This window comes from Aulonocara stuartgranti (assembly GCF_965226115.1).
Source record: "Aulonocara stuartgranti genome assembly, chromosome: 14".
NCBI classification, from domain to species: Eukaryota; Metazoa; Chordata; class Actinopteri; order Cichliformes; family Cichlidae; genus Aulonocara; species Aulonocara stuartgranti.
The window spans coordinates 15230552-15247355 of NC_138950.1; the positions used below are offsets into that span (position 1 = coordinate 15230552).

The following is a 16804-nucleotide window of genomic DNA, read 5'->3' on the forward strand; positions in this document are numbered from 1 at the left end:
GTGTTACTTTCCCAAATTAATGAGTTATTTTGCAAAGTCAGCTGTTTGTCTGGAGAAAGTGATGCATCGTAAAGACCAACTGTCACAAACTCCACAATGCCGTTTTTTCTTGGCTGCCAGTTTATAATTTCATACTTTGCTGCTGGATCTCCATTCTCATCAAAGTAAACCTCATCACCTTCTTTTGTTTTGAAATAAATTTTTAGAATGCGCTGCAAAATCTAAGAAGACAAGCAGTCTGTTAATTTATTGAATCTCATTTTGTAACACAGACAGCACAACTGCTACTTTTTGTTCAAATGTAACCTCACCATGAATGGATCTAGCTGCACATTTTTGTTACATGTTTCATTACAGCTGAGGATTTTGTGAAGTGCATGGGCCACAGCATACACTCCTTTGTAGACATTGTTAAAGATAGACATAAGTGACATATCAGTGAAACTGTTTTGAACTCCAGTCATATCTTCATGTCCAGTGCACTCCCTCGGATTTTCTGCTGTTGAGTTCAACTCCTTGAACTTACAACTAAATAGTGTCTCCCAGAACTCAATAAAGAGTTCATTATTAGATGAATTCAGTGATTTTACATTCAGTATAAACTCTTTCAAGCCACTGACATGTGCTTTTGGAATTGAAAGACCAATGGCACCATCTAGTATGTGATGTATATCCATTGCAGCTATTTGGGAATCAGATATCCAAGACTCACTGCCTACCCACTGGTACCCAGTTAGGCCATGGACAGACAGTTTATTTATTAGCACATCCATATCCATGTGTGAAAGAAAGGCAATGATCACCTTGGAGGTTGAAGCCTTTATAGTTTCAATGATCTTTTGAATTTTTTCATAGGGATCTGTCCTAAAAAAAGATACAGAATACTCTAGACAGATGCCCAGCTGCTGTGCAGTTTCTGTGAATGTGGCCATGCCATTATTTCCATAATCATCATTGGTTCGAATAGCTCCAACCCAAGTCCATCCAAAGTACTTGACCAAATGGGCCAGGGCTCTGCTCTGGTAGTAGTCACTTGGTATTGTTCTGAGGAAGGATGGGTACTTGGTTTTGTCACTGAGACAAGCACATGTGGCAAAGTGACTGATCTAAAAGAAAGGAAAAAGAACTCATTCACATGGAAAAACACAAAGAATGATATATATTGATAAAGTGGAACAATAAAGGCAAATGGTTTTTGTTGGGGGTTTTTTTTTTCCAGAAATTCTTACATTTCTACCAATCCTACCTACCATTGGTATATAAAATGGCCCAATTACAGTTGATATTGCCATGCAAGGAGATGAAGAAGTCTCTCCCAAAATGGTCTGCACTGATGCAGGTCTGGTACAGGGTACTCCAGACACTGCAGAAAAAATTTCATTACCATTTACTAAGGCAAGTGCAACTTTTATACCTCTGGCAATGGAGCCACAAGTATCATACATTTTATAGCCCAGAGAGACTCCTGGCAGTAGATCTGAACTGTTGTTAATCTCCTCAATGGCAAAACGCATAGCCTGGGCAAACTGGAACTCTCTGAAATTCAAACTTGATCCAAACAGTAAATAATTGATATAATATTTAGTTTCACATTGAAGAAGACACAGAACATTGTTAAATGTCACTCAGTTAAAATCAATCCGTCAGTAACACAACTGAAATACATGAATATCTAAACCAGAATGAGACAAAAGACCTGACACCTTTTTTTTTTGGAGACCACTTTTAGATATTTCAAAATTGAATAAATTTTTGCAATGTTATACCTGGTACATTGCAGTGGTAGTGGTTTCTGCATGTAGTTATCCTTTCTGTCTTTCCAGCTGCTGTGAAAAGAGAACATCCCTCCTAGTATAATATCCCCATTCTTAGACAGTTGGGGGTTCTCAGGGTCCCCTCTTCTCTTGCATATCTCCTCACTATGAGAGAAACACGCTACCAATAACAGTTGTAAAAATGCCCACCCCTGTTCTGGCCATTTCTGCGTAGATGGCATGCTGTCTGGAAAACCTAAACCACTGGGTGGCATTATATGGCACTGTATACAGTAAGACTTGTATTTATACATTTTAAAGTAGCAAAAATTAATCCCTGTGGAACAAAAAGGTGGGGTGAGAGGAGTAACTCTGTGATATACTATAGTCTTATTCAAAATATATTCTATATGTGCTTAAATCCCAAATACGTATTTGTTATCAATTTTTTAATTGACTGAGATACAGTTTAAACTACATTTTCTTTAACTTTAATTAGACTCAAGAGAATCTGATTTAGTGCTGGCTCAAAACAACAACCTGCTTTCTGATTTAGGGCTGGCTCAAAACAACAACCTGCTTTGTTATCTTATATGCAATGTTTTTCTAAACAAAGGAATATCCTGCTAGTGTTGTAGTTTAGCTTGTACTTGTCTGCTGTCTGGAGGCAGAAGGGTTGCATGTCTAATCTGCTAACAATAAATAACTTTATCAGGGTTAAATATGCGTGTTTATGCATATTTGTGTGTTTGAGCCTTGTTCAAAACATGAAGCTTGAGGTGAGAAGGACAATTAGGATGTTGTTGGCCTTCTCTCACCCTTCTGTATGATTCTTCATATATTGAGTCTGTTCTGTTCTTTAAAATAAATACAACCTGTAGCCACTTCTAACATGTTTCCTTACATATTGTAACGCACTCGATTACAAGTTAGTTGATTGTTGTGTTATTGTGTTCACATTGCCACTCACTTATGGCATAGCTGCTCCACAGTCTAGAGGCCGTTAAGCCTATCAGTCATATCAGCTAACTATGACAGAGTAGCAGAGCATGCTTGTGGCTGGCTGAGAGCATTTGGGGAGTGGGAGCATACTTGCCAACCTTGAGACCTCATAATTAGGGAGACATTCAAAAGGGCTGTTATGGGGCCATCTCACACTTCATCCATGGAAGCCATGACAGTGGGATTAAGGAGGTCCTCAAAATATTCTTTCCATCGCTTGAATATTTTCTCAGCTGAAGTCCGCAGCGCTCCACCAACACTATACACAGTGTAGGTAGAGCAATCGCTTTCCCCTCCTAAGTCGCCAGACAGTGTGCCAGAATCTCTTTGAGGCAGTCCGAAAGTCTTTTTCTGTGGCCTCTTCGAACTCCTCCCACACCCAAAATTTTGCTTCAGCCACTGCCCAAGCCGTGTTCCACTTGGCCTGTTGGTAGCTATCAGCTGCCTCCAAATTCCCACAGGCTAACCAAGCCCGTTACCATGTTCAAACACGGTGTTCCTTATGGCCAAACTGTGTTTTGCACAGAAGTCCAACAACAATCAGATCCCCTTCAGGTCTCACTGTCATTGCCCACATGAGCATTGAAGTCTCCCAGTAGGAACACAGAGTCCCCAGGTGGAGCACCCTCTACCACCCCACCCAGGGACTCCAAGATGCTGGGTACTCTGAACCGCCACTTGGTGCATAAGTGCAGACGATGGTCAAGACCCGTTACCCGACCCGAAGGCGCAGGGAACGAACCCTCTTGTCCACTTGAAGAAAGCCCAATGTACGGACAGGAAGCCGAGGAGATACTAGGATACCCGCTCCAGTCCACCACCTCTCTCCAGGAGACTGGTTCTAGAGCCCAAGCCGTGCATTTAGGTGAGCCCGACTATATCCAGCTGGTACCTCTCAACCTCACACACTAACTCAGCCTCTGTCCCCATCAGAGAGGTAAAATTCAATTTCCCAATTGCCAGTCTTGGTATCCAGGTATCAGTCCGCCAGGGCCTCTGCTCCTGACCACCACCCAGCTCACAATGCACCCATGACCCCTACGGTGCCTCCTGCAGGACGATGGGCCCATGTCCTTTTTTTGGGCTGTGCCTGGCCAAGCCCCATGGACTAAGGCCTGGCTTGCCCTTGGGCACCCTCCCTGGGCCTGGCTTTAGGGAGGGGCCCCGGCAACCCTATCATGGGCAGGGTGAACTGTTCCCTAAGTGTTCTTCTCATAGGGGCCTTCTGAATCACTCTGTGTTTGATCTAATCCCTCACCCAGAAGACCCTAGGTGAGGGATTTCCAGGTACGTCGAGGCCTGTGTATTTTAGCTCTGTGTTTGTCTTTGCTCAGTGTCACGTCGTACAATCAGATTTTGCCTGTGTGTTCTAGTTTGTGTTTTTCCCTGGTTTGATTTCTGTTTTCTGCAGTCAGTGTTCAGTTCATGTTTTGTTTTTATCGCCAGCTATAAAGCTATGGTTTTCAGCGAGTCCTGCTTTTGGATCCTCACCTCTGCCTACCCGCACACAGAGCCCTGACAGAATGAAAAGGAAATTAACAAAACAGGCCAAGCAGATGGTCACAACACCTATGGATTTGAAGACTAAGATAAAAACATGCAGTAGCAGCAGCACTGGCATCACAACAACAGCTGAATCCACCAGGTCTTTGGGGGCCCCCTCCAAACCAGCCCACAATGGATTATCAGCAAATACCATTGCGAGGAAGATGAACTAATGATTTTATATGTTATTACAAATTACTTTTGCTACAGTGAATGAATGTCATTTCTGTTAATCATCAGCCTAATAATTAGGTCTGATCTTGTCATATTGCCTTGACCTGACTGTCTCATTAATGCTGTTGTTACTGAACATCACCAGCAAATGCTATTGTATCATTACTGAGAGAAATCATGATGTGTAAAGAATTAAAAGGTTTACACTGCATGATTGCTTTGCACATGAGTCACACCCCTGCTAAATGTTATGTTCTGAGTTCTTTGTTTTCAGAGCGTCCAACATGACCACACCACCCAACTAAATGCCAAAGGAGGGTAATTATACATGTTTACTATAATGCAACAGAGGTAGGTGAAGTGCAGCAAAGCTTTCATGGTTTAATAAAATAATAAACATTGTGAATTGGTCCAATACCAGATACCTATTTCCAAGTCTGATCTATTGTGGTTCTGTGGAGGAAAAGACTTGGATTTCCTGCTTGGATGTGGTTAGGAACCTGTACAATGGTAAGACTAGTGCTTCCAGTGACTGTAATAGGGTACTGGTCAAACCTAACTCCAATACTTTTGTGGTTAAGATGATTCCTCAATTTTAATATTGATTTCATAAAGATTGTGATACAAATTGGTGTTATTGAAGTTCTAAGATGTGTGTCTAATGAGCATGTGTTACCTAATTAAATTGTAAACGTGTTTACATTCATCCTGTTGGGGAATCCCTAATAACATGTGGACCACACTATAATATCCAATTGGCTAACTTAATCTGATGATAACATTGCAGGTCCATTTGAAAAATTTGTTTTCAAGTCAGTGAGGGTGGTATAGAACAGGAAGTCCTTAGACTTCCCCTCTCCGCTCTTGGCGTGTTTGGTATTGTGTGCTGCACTCTCATTCCTAAAAACATAGCTTCAGATGCCATTGTTAGAGTATGGCAGAGGACCTGAAAAGTGAAGACGACAGTCAAGGAAGCCAGAAGGAAGGTACTGAGAGAGGAAACTTCGGTTTTTTGTTCTTTTTCCCTCCAACATTCAGGTCATCAGGCTTGTCCAGAGGACCTCATTTTGCACTCTCCTGATGGGAAAGGATGATGGCCTGTAAGGTCCATTAACTTTTATTAGAAGAGTGACAAATTTTTCTCACCTTCTGGGGACTTCTGAAACAGGTTTAAGAGAGGAAGACCACTCTGGTCCAATATCACATTGATACCAAGAAAGGACATGAGGCTTTAAGATGGATTATGGATTTACATGTTAAAAGGTGTGAAAGTAGAGATTTGTTTTAATTTTTTTAAACAAATTTTTAATATGTGTGCCCCATTGTCTTACATATTACAATTACCTCATAATTTTTATCACGCACTTATATTTTATCTAAAATAACACATTTATATCTTATCTTTTATTACACAAATCGGTGTTGTAGAATAGAGTGTTGAAAAGATAATGTCACGCCCATCCAAAACCAGACTGCTTAAAAAATACCACAAGGAATAAGTTTTCTGTTTAGACAGTCGGTGGTTTTTTATCTGTTCTTCTCATTGCAGAAGGAGATATCCATACCAGGGTGTATGGTGATCCATGGAATGGACCCAAGGCAAATAATGGGAAACAAGTCCACGACCACAACCTCCCCCGAAAAATTTTGGCCAATCAAATTAACATTTTGTTTTTCTATCTCATAATAAAAGTGTTTACTACCTGGGTGCTCTTTATTCGTACAGATTGCTGAGCTGTCTTCTCTCATAAGATTGAACCCAACAGTAGTGAGAACTGTGCACTATGAATTAAGTGTGTGTCAATCATAATATACTCAAAAAAAAATTTATTTTATTGAATCATAAATGTTAAAGTCAGGCATTGTCTGAATGTTTGCTTAGTCATTCTGACCACACGCTAAACACCTCAGACAAGATCTGAGCAGTGTGCTATGTTTGCATTCTCTGCTGGTACAAAAAAAAAAAAAAAACAGCACAGAAGCACACACACAAACTTAATATTTTAATTAAATAACTTATTTATTTTCATGATGGTGGTCGTGGAGCACCCTTCCCCATCATGTTCTTTTTTGTGTTCCTTTCTGGTTTCAGTAAGATGATATAACACTTTGGAAAAAAAATGCAAATCAGCAGTCCAAAGCTGGAGGCAAGAATAGCAAATATTTCTACAGCAACACTGAACTTCCCCGGAGAGCTGACATATGCTGGAATAAATGTGATCCACACTGCACAAAATATCAGCATGCTAAAGGTGATAAACTTGGCTTCATTGAAATTATCAGGCAGTTTTCGAGCCAGAAAAGCAAAAATAAAACATAAGACAGACAAAAGTCCAATGTAGCCAAGCACAGCCCAGTAGCCCACAGATGTGCCCAGAGCACACTCTAAGGTGATCTTATCTTTAAATTCCTTAAAGTTTTTAAATGGAAAAGGAGGCGAAACTGTTAACCAAATTATACACATGATAAGTTGTATAAGAGTAAAACTTGTAACACAGAGTCTCTGCTGTGTAGGTCCAAACCATTTCTGAACATTACTACCTGGACGCGTTGCCCGGAAAGCCATCAAAACAACCATTGTTTTCCCCAGAACACAAGAGATGCAGAGCACAAAGGTGATCCCAAAAGCTACATGTCGCAGCATGCAGGACCATTCAGAGGGCTGACCAATGAATGTCAGAGAACACAGGAAACACAATGTCAAAGAGAAGAGCAGCAGGAAGCTCAGCTCAGAATTGTTTGCCCTCACAATAGGAGTTTTCCTGTATTTGAAGAATATTAATGCCACACCAGTAGTCATGCATGTTCCAAATAAAGATGCAGCAGTCAGGAGTGCTCCCATAATTTCTTCATATGATAGAAACACTGCTTCCTTCTTTATGCACGTGTCTCTTCTTTCATTTGACCAAAATTCAGGGGGACATCTCAAACAGGTAACAGAATCTGCAAATTAATGTTAACACAATGTTAGAATTCTGGAGATTTACTAGATTTATGCGTTTGAATCTACTTTACAGCATATTATACTCACTAGCACACTAACTATTACTCTACATTGGTCAGGCTACTGCTAAAGCTACACAATGAGAAGATGAGAAAAAATGCGTTGACAATGCTTTTGCACAGTCAATATGAAAAATGGTAAATAAGTCACTTCAAACATCGTTGACCATTTTTCAGTAAAACTGACACTGTTTCTGAACAAACTGCAGCATCAAGAAATTACATGCTGTGGTATAAAGCAACTGGTGCTGGAACAACAGCGAAAGTTATGATAGATAGGGCAGGTTTTGAAGCAGGGAGTGTGCTCATATTATTCACAGTAGGCTGAAACAGACCCATATTTCACTCTTCATTTGCTTTATGTATAGAAAAAAAGAGCAAAATTATTAAAATTTCTGAGGGGTTTCCTCAATGTTGCAAAAGAATGAAAAAATATGCTGGAACATGAACAGTTATATTGCTTGTAGTTCATTAAAGTTTTTTATTGAAATATTACCACACCTGTAGTGTTGCTTATCTCTCCCTCTGCACATCTTATACAGTCATAGCAGCAAACAGGCCTTCCTTTCTGGAGAACCTTGCGTGTTCCTGGGGGACATTTCTCACTGCAAACTGACACAGGCACCTGTATGGATAAATGTACAATAATAACCATGGATAAACTGCATGTATGATGATCTTTACAATCATTTCTTAATTTTATATGCATATTTTATATTTATATGCATGAAGTTCAAATGTTTTAAAATAACACCTGGTTATAATTAATTCTTTATTCTTAATAAGCTTATTATTTGTACTCATTGTTTATTGATCACTCACCTGCTTTGAGTTTCTTGCCCAGATTAAAGAGTTATTTTGCAGAGTCAGCTGTTTGCCTGGAGAAAGTGATGCATCATAAAGGCCAACTGTCACAAACTCCACAATGCCGTTTTTTCTTGGCTGCCAGTTTATAATTTCATACTTTGCTGCTGGATCTCCATTCTCATCAAAGTAAACCTCATCTCCTTCTTTTGTTTTGAAGTAAATTTTTAGAATGCGCTGCAAAATCTAAAAACATATGTAATAAGGCAGTTAATACACTGACGGATATTTAATAGATCTGCTGGCTTAATGACATTATCAACATATGTTGTCTTCAAATTTAAACAATTCTTCTTGTAACTCGATTTGAACAATAAAATTTTAGATTTTTAGGCTCACCATGAATGGATCTAGCTGCACATTTTTCTCACATGTTTTATTACAATTGAGGATATTGTGAAGGGCATGGGCCACTGCATACACTCCTTTATATACATTGTTAAACATAGGCATGAGAGACATGTCAGTGAAGCTATTTTGAACTCCAGTAAGATCTTCATGTCCGGTACACTCTCTTGGATTTTCTGCTGTTGACTTCAACTCCTTGAACTTACAGTTAAATAATGCCTCCCAGAACTCAGTAAACAAATCATTATTAGATGAATTAAGAAGTTTCACATTCAGCATGAACTCCTTCAGGCCAGTGACGTGTGATTTGGGAATGTAAAGACCAATGGCACCATCCAGTATGTGATGTATATCCATTTTTGCGGTTTGAGAATCAAATATCCAAGACTCACTACCTACCCACTGATAACCAGTCAGATTGTTGAGAGAAAACTCATGTAATAGCACATCCATATCAAAGTGGGACAGAAAGCCAACAATCACCTTGGAGGTTGAAGCTTTTATAATGTCAATGATCTTTTGAATTTTTTCATAGGGATCTGTCCTAAAAAAAGATACAGAATATTCCAGACAGATGCCCAGCTGCTGTGCAGTTTCTGTGAATGTTGCCATGCCTTTATTTCCATAATCATCATTGGTTCGAATAGCTCCAACCCAAGTCCATCCAAAGTACTTTACTAAATAGACCAGGGCTCTGCTCTGGTAGTAGTCACTGGGTATTGTTCTGAGGAAGGATGGGTACTTGGTTTTGTCACTGAGACAAGCACATGTGGCCAAATGGCTGATCTAAGAGGGGGGGGAAAGGCCATGAAAAAGACAAAGAACGAGATAAAATTAAAGATGTTACAAGGAATAATAATGACAATAGTCACATTGACCATTAAAAATGAAAAACATTTTTTGCACACATCCACATTTAATTTCAGTTTTCACTGTGTTAAGCACATTATATCCCCACAAAGAGGCCTATCTAAAATGAGTCACATTTGTGTTTCCAGAAAAAAATATTTTTAGCTATTCTACCCACCATTGGTATATAAAATGGCCCAATTACGGTAGCTATTGCCATGCAAGGAGAGGAAGACGTCTCTCCAATTATAGCCTGCACTTGTGCTGGTTTGGTACAAGGGGCCTCAGGTGCTGTGAAAATAATTTGATTACCATTCATCAAGGCTAGTGCAACTTTTATGCTTTGGGGAATGGAACCACAAGTATCATACATTTTATAGCCCAGAGAGACTCCTGGCAGTAGGTCTGTACTGTTATTAATCTCCTCAATGGCAAAAAGCATAGCCTGGGCGACCCGGAATTCTCTGGAATTCAAACTTCATTCAAACAGTGAAAAAGTTGACAATAGATTACTAACACATAAGATACTGAAATCAGTCAGTTATATTAATAGGAAAAAAACAAGAAACAAGAAAAAAATGTTTGGGGTTTTTTTCATCTTAGATCATTCATCCTTTCTAAATTTATTTTTATAATGTTATTTACCTCGTGCATTGAAGTGGCAGTGGTTTCTGCATGTAGGTATCCTTTCTGTCATTCCAGCTACTGTGAAAAGAGAACATCCCCCCCAGTATAATGTCCCCATCCCTAGATAACTGGGGGTTCTCAGGGTCCCCTCTTTGCATGCACACAGATTCTTTAGCCTGAGAGAAAGATGCCACCAGTAACAGTCGGAAAAGTGCCCACCCCAATTCTGGCCACTTCTGAGTAAATGACATGCTGTCTGTAAAAACTGAACCACTGGGTGGCATTGCAAGTAACCTAGTCTAAGTGAAACATGCAGACTTTATTTATACATTTTGAAGCAGCAAAAATGAATAACAGAACCATCATGCTTCTTCTATGTGGAAGGAAAAGGAGGGGCCAGAGGAGTGGCCCTGCAAAACACTACACTACTATACAATATCATTATTGATTGAATCAGATGCAATATAACATTTATAGTTTCAATAGGTCCATGAAGATTCAAGAAAACCTTTATTATCTTTTAAGATTATATTTGGAAATGTTTTAATTTGATAAATGAAACCATATGATCTCCTTTCTTTCACTGTTGTATTTTAAATCAGTTTTTCCAATATTTGCACAACGAGCAAACAGGAAGAAAAAAAAATCTGACATGTTTATATTCTGGTTTCAGTTTGTGTACAGTGAGGAAAAACAGCCATCTACAGTTTTTGAGGAGTGAAGCTATTCAGTTCTATTCAGTTCAGTTGATATTTATTTATACTCTTTCTCTGCAATTGATCTCTCTGGGTTAACTTGAGAAATCACCTTCTCCAAACCATCAAAATTTTTCAGACCTTATTCCTACAAGACTGCTCAAAGAAGTCCTACCACTTGTTAATGTTCCAGTCTTAAATATAATCAGTCTATCTCCATTAATGGGTTATATACCACAGGCATTTTGGGGGGCAGTGATTAAACCATTACTTTAAAAGCCATCACATAACCCAGCTGTCTTAACTAAAGACACCACCAGGTTCAGCAGACACGTCTCCTCCTCCGTCGGCCCTGGTCGCAGCCATCTCGCCGCCGCCTCCTCCAGCTGACGAGCCCAAGTGAATGGCTGCTCCCCCGCTGACATCCAGCTTGCTTGAAACCGCCTCCGGTGGTCCTCCGGGGTAAGCCCGAGCCGATCTAGCACTGCCCTGCAGACATTGACGAAGACGCTCGGGGACGCAGGGGGCAGGCTGAGGGCCGCCATCTGTGCCTCCCCTGGCAGCAGCGGCAGCAGCCTGGGAGCCCACTCCTCCTCAGGCCACCGGCAGGCAAGCACCGTGGCCTGGAATGTCTCAATGAATGTCAGCGGATCCTCCCCATCACCCATCCGGTCCAGCATCACCAACAGTGGGGGAGGCTGAGGCGGCGCAGCCGGACCTCCCAGCGACTGTTGCAGCGCCGCCGTCTACTGTACCGCTTGCTGGCGAAGCAAAGACAGCTGCTGGTCCTGGACCGCCGCCTGCCGAGCAGACATAGCAGCCAGATCCTGCATTATCTGCCCCAGAATCTGCAATGGCTGGACAGGTGGCTGGGCGGCAGGCTGGGCGGCGGGCTGACCTGGCAGGGGTCCGACATGGTAAATGGTAAATGGCCTGTATTTATATAGCGCTTTACTAGTCCCTAAGGACCCCAAAGCGCTTTACATATCCAGTCACCCACCCATTCACACTCGCATTCACACACTGGTGATGGCAGCTACATTGTATTTAAAACAATTCTGATCATTTAAACATTAAATTATTGGTACATGTGGTAATGCTAAACAAGACTTTGTTCATGAAATAAGAGAAATGTGGAAACAATGTGCTCAAGCACATGTTCTTATGTTTCAGGTACATGGGCCAGACGTGGCCGTCAAAAAGGCCAGGTGGGTCTGGTACCAGGTAGTTTCTTGAGCACACTCACACCCGTCACCTTGATTCTGGGAGGGAAGAACCCATGTTATGTGGACCAGTACTGTGACATTTCCACCACTGTGCAGCGCATTGCTTTGGCACGTTTTCATAATGCTGGACAGAGTTTGGTGGCTCCTGACTACATTTTATTTTGTAGTCAGTACATTTTATTGTGATGTAGACATCACGGCGTACACCTGGGTTTCGACACCACTTGTGACACAGGACCCACATACACACACGTCTGGGTTGTGCTTGTAACTGTGCTTTATTCAAAATACAGTGTCTTTTCCTCCTGCGGTTTCCGGGATCAGCCTTGGACGCAGCCACTCCGTCACTCCCCGTGTGTCAGCTCCTTCTCAGTGCCAAAGACATAAGACAGGTCTCCCTCATTAAACAGTTCTGCACACCTGTTCCCTCCCCACCTCCGTGCTGCCCTGTGCACTCACTGCGCCACCCCTCCTTTGCAGCAGGGCAAAGACAACGCCCCGCCACTGTGGATTTAGGGCATGTCTTGCTAGATATCAGTTTAGCGCTCGATGCTGTTGATCACGGTATTTATTACAAAGATTAGAGTATGCCATAGGAATTAAATGTACAGCATGGCAGTGGTTGGAATCATGTCTATCTAATAGACTCCAGTTTGTTTTTATAAATGGGGTGACTTCTTTACACTGTGAAGTAAATTATGGAGTTCCACAGGATTTCATGCTATGAAAAATTCTATTTATATTATGCATGCTTCCATTGGACAGTATCATTTTAAGGCATTGCTATGCAGATGATACCTAGCTCTGTCTAACTATGGGGCAAGATGACACACGCCAGTTAGTTAAACTGTAGTAATGTCTTAAAGACTTGAAGACCTTGATGAGCTATAAGTTCCAGGCTTGAATTTCTGTGTAAATGGTAAATGGCCTGTATTTGTATAGCGCTTTACTAGTCCCTAAGGACCCCAAAGCGCTTTACACATCCAGTCACCCACCCATTCACACACTGGTGATGGCAAGCTATATAGTAGCCACAGCCACCCTGGGGCGCACTGACAGAGGCTGCTGGACACTGGCACCATCAGGCCCTCTGACCACCACCAGTAGGCAACGGGTCAAGTGTCTTGCCCAAGGACACAACGACCAAGACTGTCCAAGCTGGGGCTCGAACCGGCAACCTTCCGATTCAAGACAAACTCCCAAGTCTTGAGCCACGATCGAAGCTTGATAGGCTTCACTGAATCATGGATGCACCCAATGACAGTGCATCTATGAAAGGCTTCCACACTGTTCAGGCCAACTGGACAGCACTGTGAGCAGTAAGCAGAACGAAGAGGGGCTTGTCATTGTTGTTAACAATAGGTGGTGTAACCCTGCTCAAATAAAAATCAAAGAGCGGATTTGTTGCCCGGAAACTGAAGTGTGCACTGTTGGACTCAGGCCATATTAATTGTCCAGGGAATTTACCCAGTAATCTTGGTGGCTCTTTATGTTTCTCCCTCTGCTAAACCCACAGCTGTATGTGAGATTATCCACTCTGCTATAGCCCGATTACAGACTCAGGCTATGTCCACACTAATCATTTTCTCTCCGTTTTGGCCTCTCGTCCAGACTGAGATGGCATTTTCGCTCATGGAAAACGCAACGTGTTGAAAACGCTCTGGATAACGCATACAATTGGAAACGGTGCTTTCACGTCGCAGTGTTGTAACAGTCACAATGGTGTGTTGTCTCTTTAAGACAACCCAAGTCGAGGGTTAATGTTGTCATCTATATGCGCCACTGACTCTCTCTGTGATTGTGTGGACATGTGCTTGCATGCTAGTGCATGAGGAGGGACGGATGTTATGTTTTACCTCTCCAGACACCTTTGTTTGCAACGTTATGGGTTGTACGAACACTCTGCGCTATGTTTGTTAAGCTGCAGCCGTTCAACCGGGCTTATATGGTCGATGAAGAGAAGGTATATTAAAGAACACGCTGTGGAATTCCCAATGCCAGTGTGAGTGTGTATTCTTTTGGCTACCCTGCTAAGTGTTTTGCCGCCTCATGGGGCTACATTACATCCTGCAACAGAGGTGTGGACTCGAGTCACATGACTTGGACTCGAGTCAGACTCGAGTCATTAATTTTATGACTTTAGACTTGACTTGAAAAAATGTTCTAAGACTTGTGACTTGACTTGGACTTTTACACCAATGACTTGGGACTTGAATTGGACTTGAACCGGTTTACTTGAAAAGACTTGATATTTTACCCCAAATATAAAATTTAACATGCATATTATATAGAGATTGAAAATGTGACGTCATTCACGGGTAGAACCGCAAAGGATTCTGGGAACTCGTGGCAAGCGGTACTAGCGCACGCAGGCTTTCAATTAAAATCAGTTATACAGCGATAAAAAGAAACACAAAAATGGTATGGTCTCTTTTTTTTTAAAGACTCGAAAGGACTTGAAATTCAAAGTTTCAGACTTGTGACTTGGCTCGGACTTTTACACCAGTGACTTGAGACTCGACTCTGACTTGCCTGACATTACTTGAGACTTGACTTGAGACTTGAGGATAAAGACTTGAGACTTACTTGAGACTTGCAAAACAATGACTTGGTCCCACCTCTGTCCTGCAACACCTCGACCGCCCAGGAACTTATGCCAGGGTCCTGTTTGTGGACTTTAGTTCGGCTTTTAACACCATTGTGCCTGAACTTCTCTCCTCCAAACTCTCCCAGCTCAGCGTGTCACCAGCTACCTGTCAGTGGATCACCAGCTTCCTGACAGACAGAAAGCAACAAGTGAGGCTGGGGGAGATCACCTCTGAAACTCGGTCCCTCAGTATTGGCGCCCCTCAAGGATGTGTCCTCTCACCACTACTGTTCTCCCTCTACACTAACGACTGCACCTCCAAGAACTCGGCTGTTAAACTCCTAAAGTTTGCAGATGACACCACTGTCATTGGCCTCATTCAGGATGGTGATGAATCTGCATACCGGCAGGAAGTTGAGCGGCTGGTACTCTGGTGCAGTCAGCACAATCTGAAGCTGAACACTCTTAAAACTGTAGAGATGACAGTGGACTTCAGGAGACATTCCTCAACTCTGCTCCCCCTCACCATATCAGACAGCCCTGTGTCGACTGTGAAGATCTTCAAGTTCCTGGGTACAACCATCTCCCAGGACCTGAAGTGGGAGACCAACATCAACTCCATCCTCAAAAAGACCCAGCAGAGGATGTACTTCCTGAGACAACTGGGGAAGTACAGTCTTCCACAGGAGCTGCTGATCCAGTTCTACACTGCGGTCATTGAGTCTGTCCTGTGCTCCTCCATCACAGTCTGGTATGGTGCAGCCACTAAACAGGACAGGAGCAGACTGCAGCGGACTGTACGGGCAGCAGAAAGGATCATCGGCGCCCCCCTGCCCTCCATCCAGGATCTGTACCTCTCAAGAACCAGGAAACAGGCAGGGAAAATCATGACAGACCCCTCACACCCTGGACACAGACTTTTTGATCTGCTGCCCTCTGGCAGACGGTACAGTAGCCTGCAGACCAGGACCACCCGACATAGGAACAGTTTCTTTCCCCTCGCCATCTCCCTTCTAAACAGTTGACCTGTCGCACTGCTCCCACTGCCAGACTGCAACTGCACGTTATGTACATTATGTAGTATTCATTCCACCTCATTTGATTTCTGTACTTTATGTATATAAGTTCTTTATAGTTGGTTTACACAGCTTTGTGTATGTATGTGTATGTATGTGTAATGTGTATATATAGACACGTGTGCGTGTGTGTGTGTGTGTGTGTGTGTGTGTGTGTGTGTGTGTGTGTGTGTGTGTGTGTGTGTGTGTGATTTACATTGCTGTGCTTGAGAGCCACCATCTACCGGAACCAAATTCCTTGTATGTGTCTCCACATATACTTGGCCAATAAACACGATTCTGATTCTGATTCTGAGTTGTTTTGTTTGCTACGAACTTTGACAGCCCTATTAAAGATTAATATCAGTCTGTACATGCTGCTGATAGCTTTTCTTCAGATTCTTTAATTCTCACTCGCTTTTGCAACTTTGTACTTATGTGTTACTCGCAACAACTCCACCTCATTGTTAGTCCATTTAAAAAACTCAGTGCTTTTCCTCAGCATTCTGCCGCGAAATTTTAAAGAGCCGGAAAGTAAATAAGTGGCAGAATAAATGCGTTTCATGCATGTGCATTACTGGAAGGTAAGTGTTTTCGGCTGTTTCAATGTGGACACACAACTCTGTGAAAACCACTGAAAACGATAGTGTGTACACGGAGCGTTTTCAGATGAAAATGCCATTTTCAAATCTATACGGGCTAGTGTGGACGTAGCCTCAGCACCCGAGTGCCTTCATTGCTATCTTTGGTGAGTTCAACCATGTCCCCTAGGGCGCTACACAGCCAACTTACACACTATGTGGTTTGTCCCACCAAGAGGGAGAGGAATTTGGACCTACTGTATGCTAACGTCAAGGATGCATGCAGTTCTTCCCCCCACTGGGTAGGTCAGATGATCACCATATCCACCGCTATGTGCTTATGGTGAAGAAGGAGCCTGTGACTACTAGGAGTATTAGGAGGTGGTAGGGAGAGGCTTTAGCAGAACTACAGGGCGGTTTTTGAGATGACAGACTGGGAGACACTCTGTGAACCCAAGGGTGAGGACATCAATGGACTTAATGAGTGTATCACT

The 16804-nt window shown here is 42.3% G+C and overlaps 2 protein-coding genes across 2 annotated transcripts; both read right to left on the reverse strand.

The window, feature by feature from the left end:
* Positions 1–115: 115 nt before the first annotated feature.
* LOC309686915 (extracellular calcium-sensing receptor-like) lies at positions 116–1514 on the reverse strand (the record flags this gene model as incomplete). Its single annotated transcript, XM_082501587.1, has 3 exons — positions 116–1106; positions 1251–1363; positions 1415–1514. The coding sequence occupies 3 exons, from the start codon at positions 1512–1514 to the stop codon at positions 285–287; spliced, it is 1035 nt and encodes a 344-aa protein (XP_082357713.1). The 3' UTR covers positions 116–284.
* A 4987-nt stretch (positions 1515–6501) lies between these two features.
* On the reverse strand, positions 6502–10417 carry LOC309687009 (extracellular calcium-sensing receptor-like; the record flags this gene model as incomplete). The annotated part of the gene is made up of 6 exons (XM_082501678.1): positions 6502–7418; positions 7980–8103; positions 8301–8528; positions 8682–9476; positions 9718–10015; positions 10185–10417. 6 exons carry the CDS (start codon positions 10415–10417, stop codon positions 6502–6504), a joined length of 2595 nt encoding a protein of 864 aa, XP_082357804.1.
* Positions 10418–16804: the final 6387 nt, after the last annotated feature.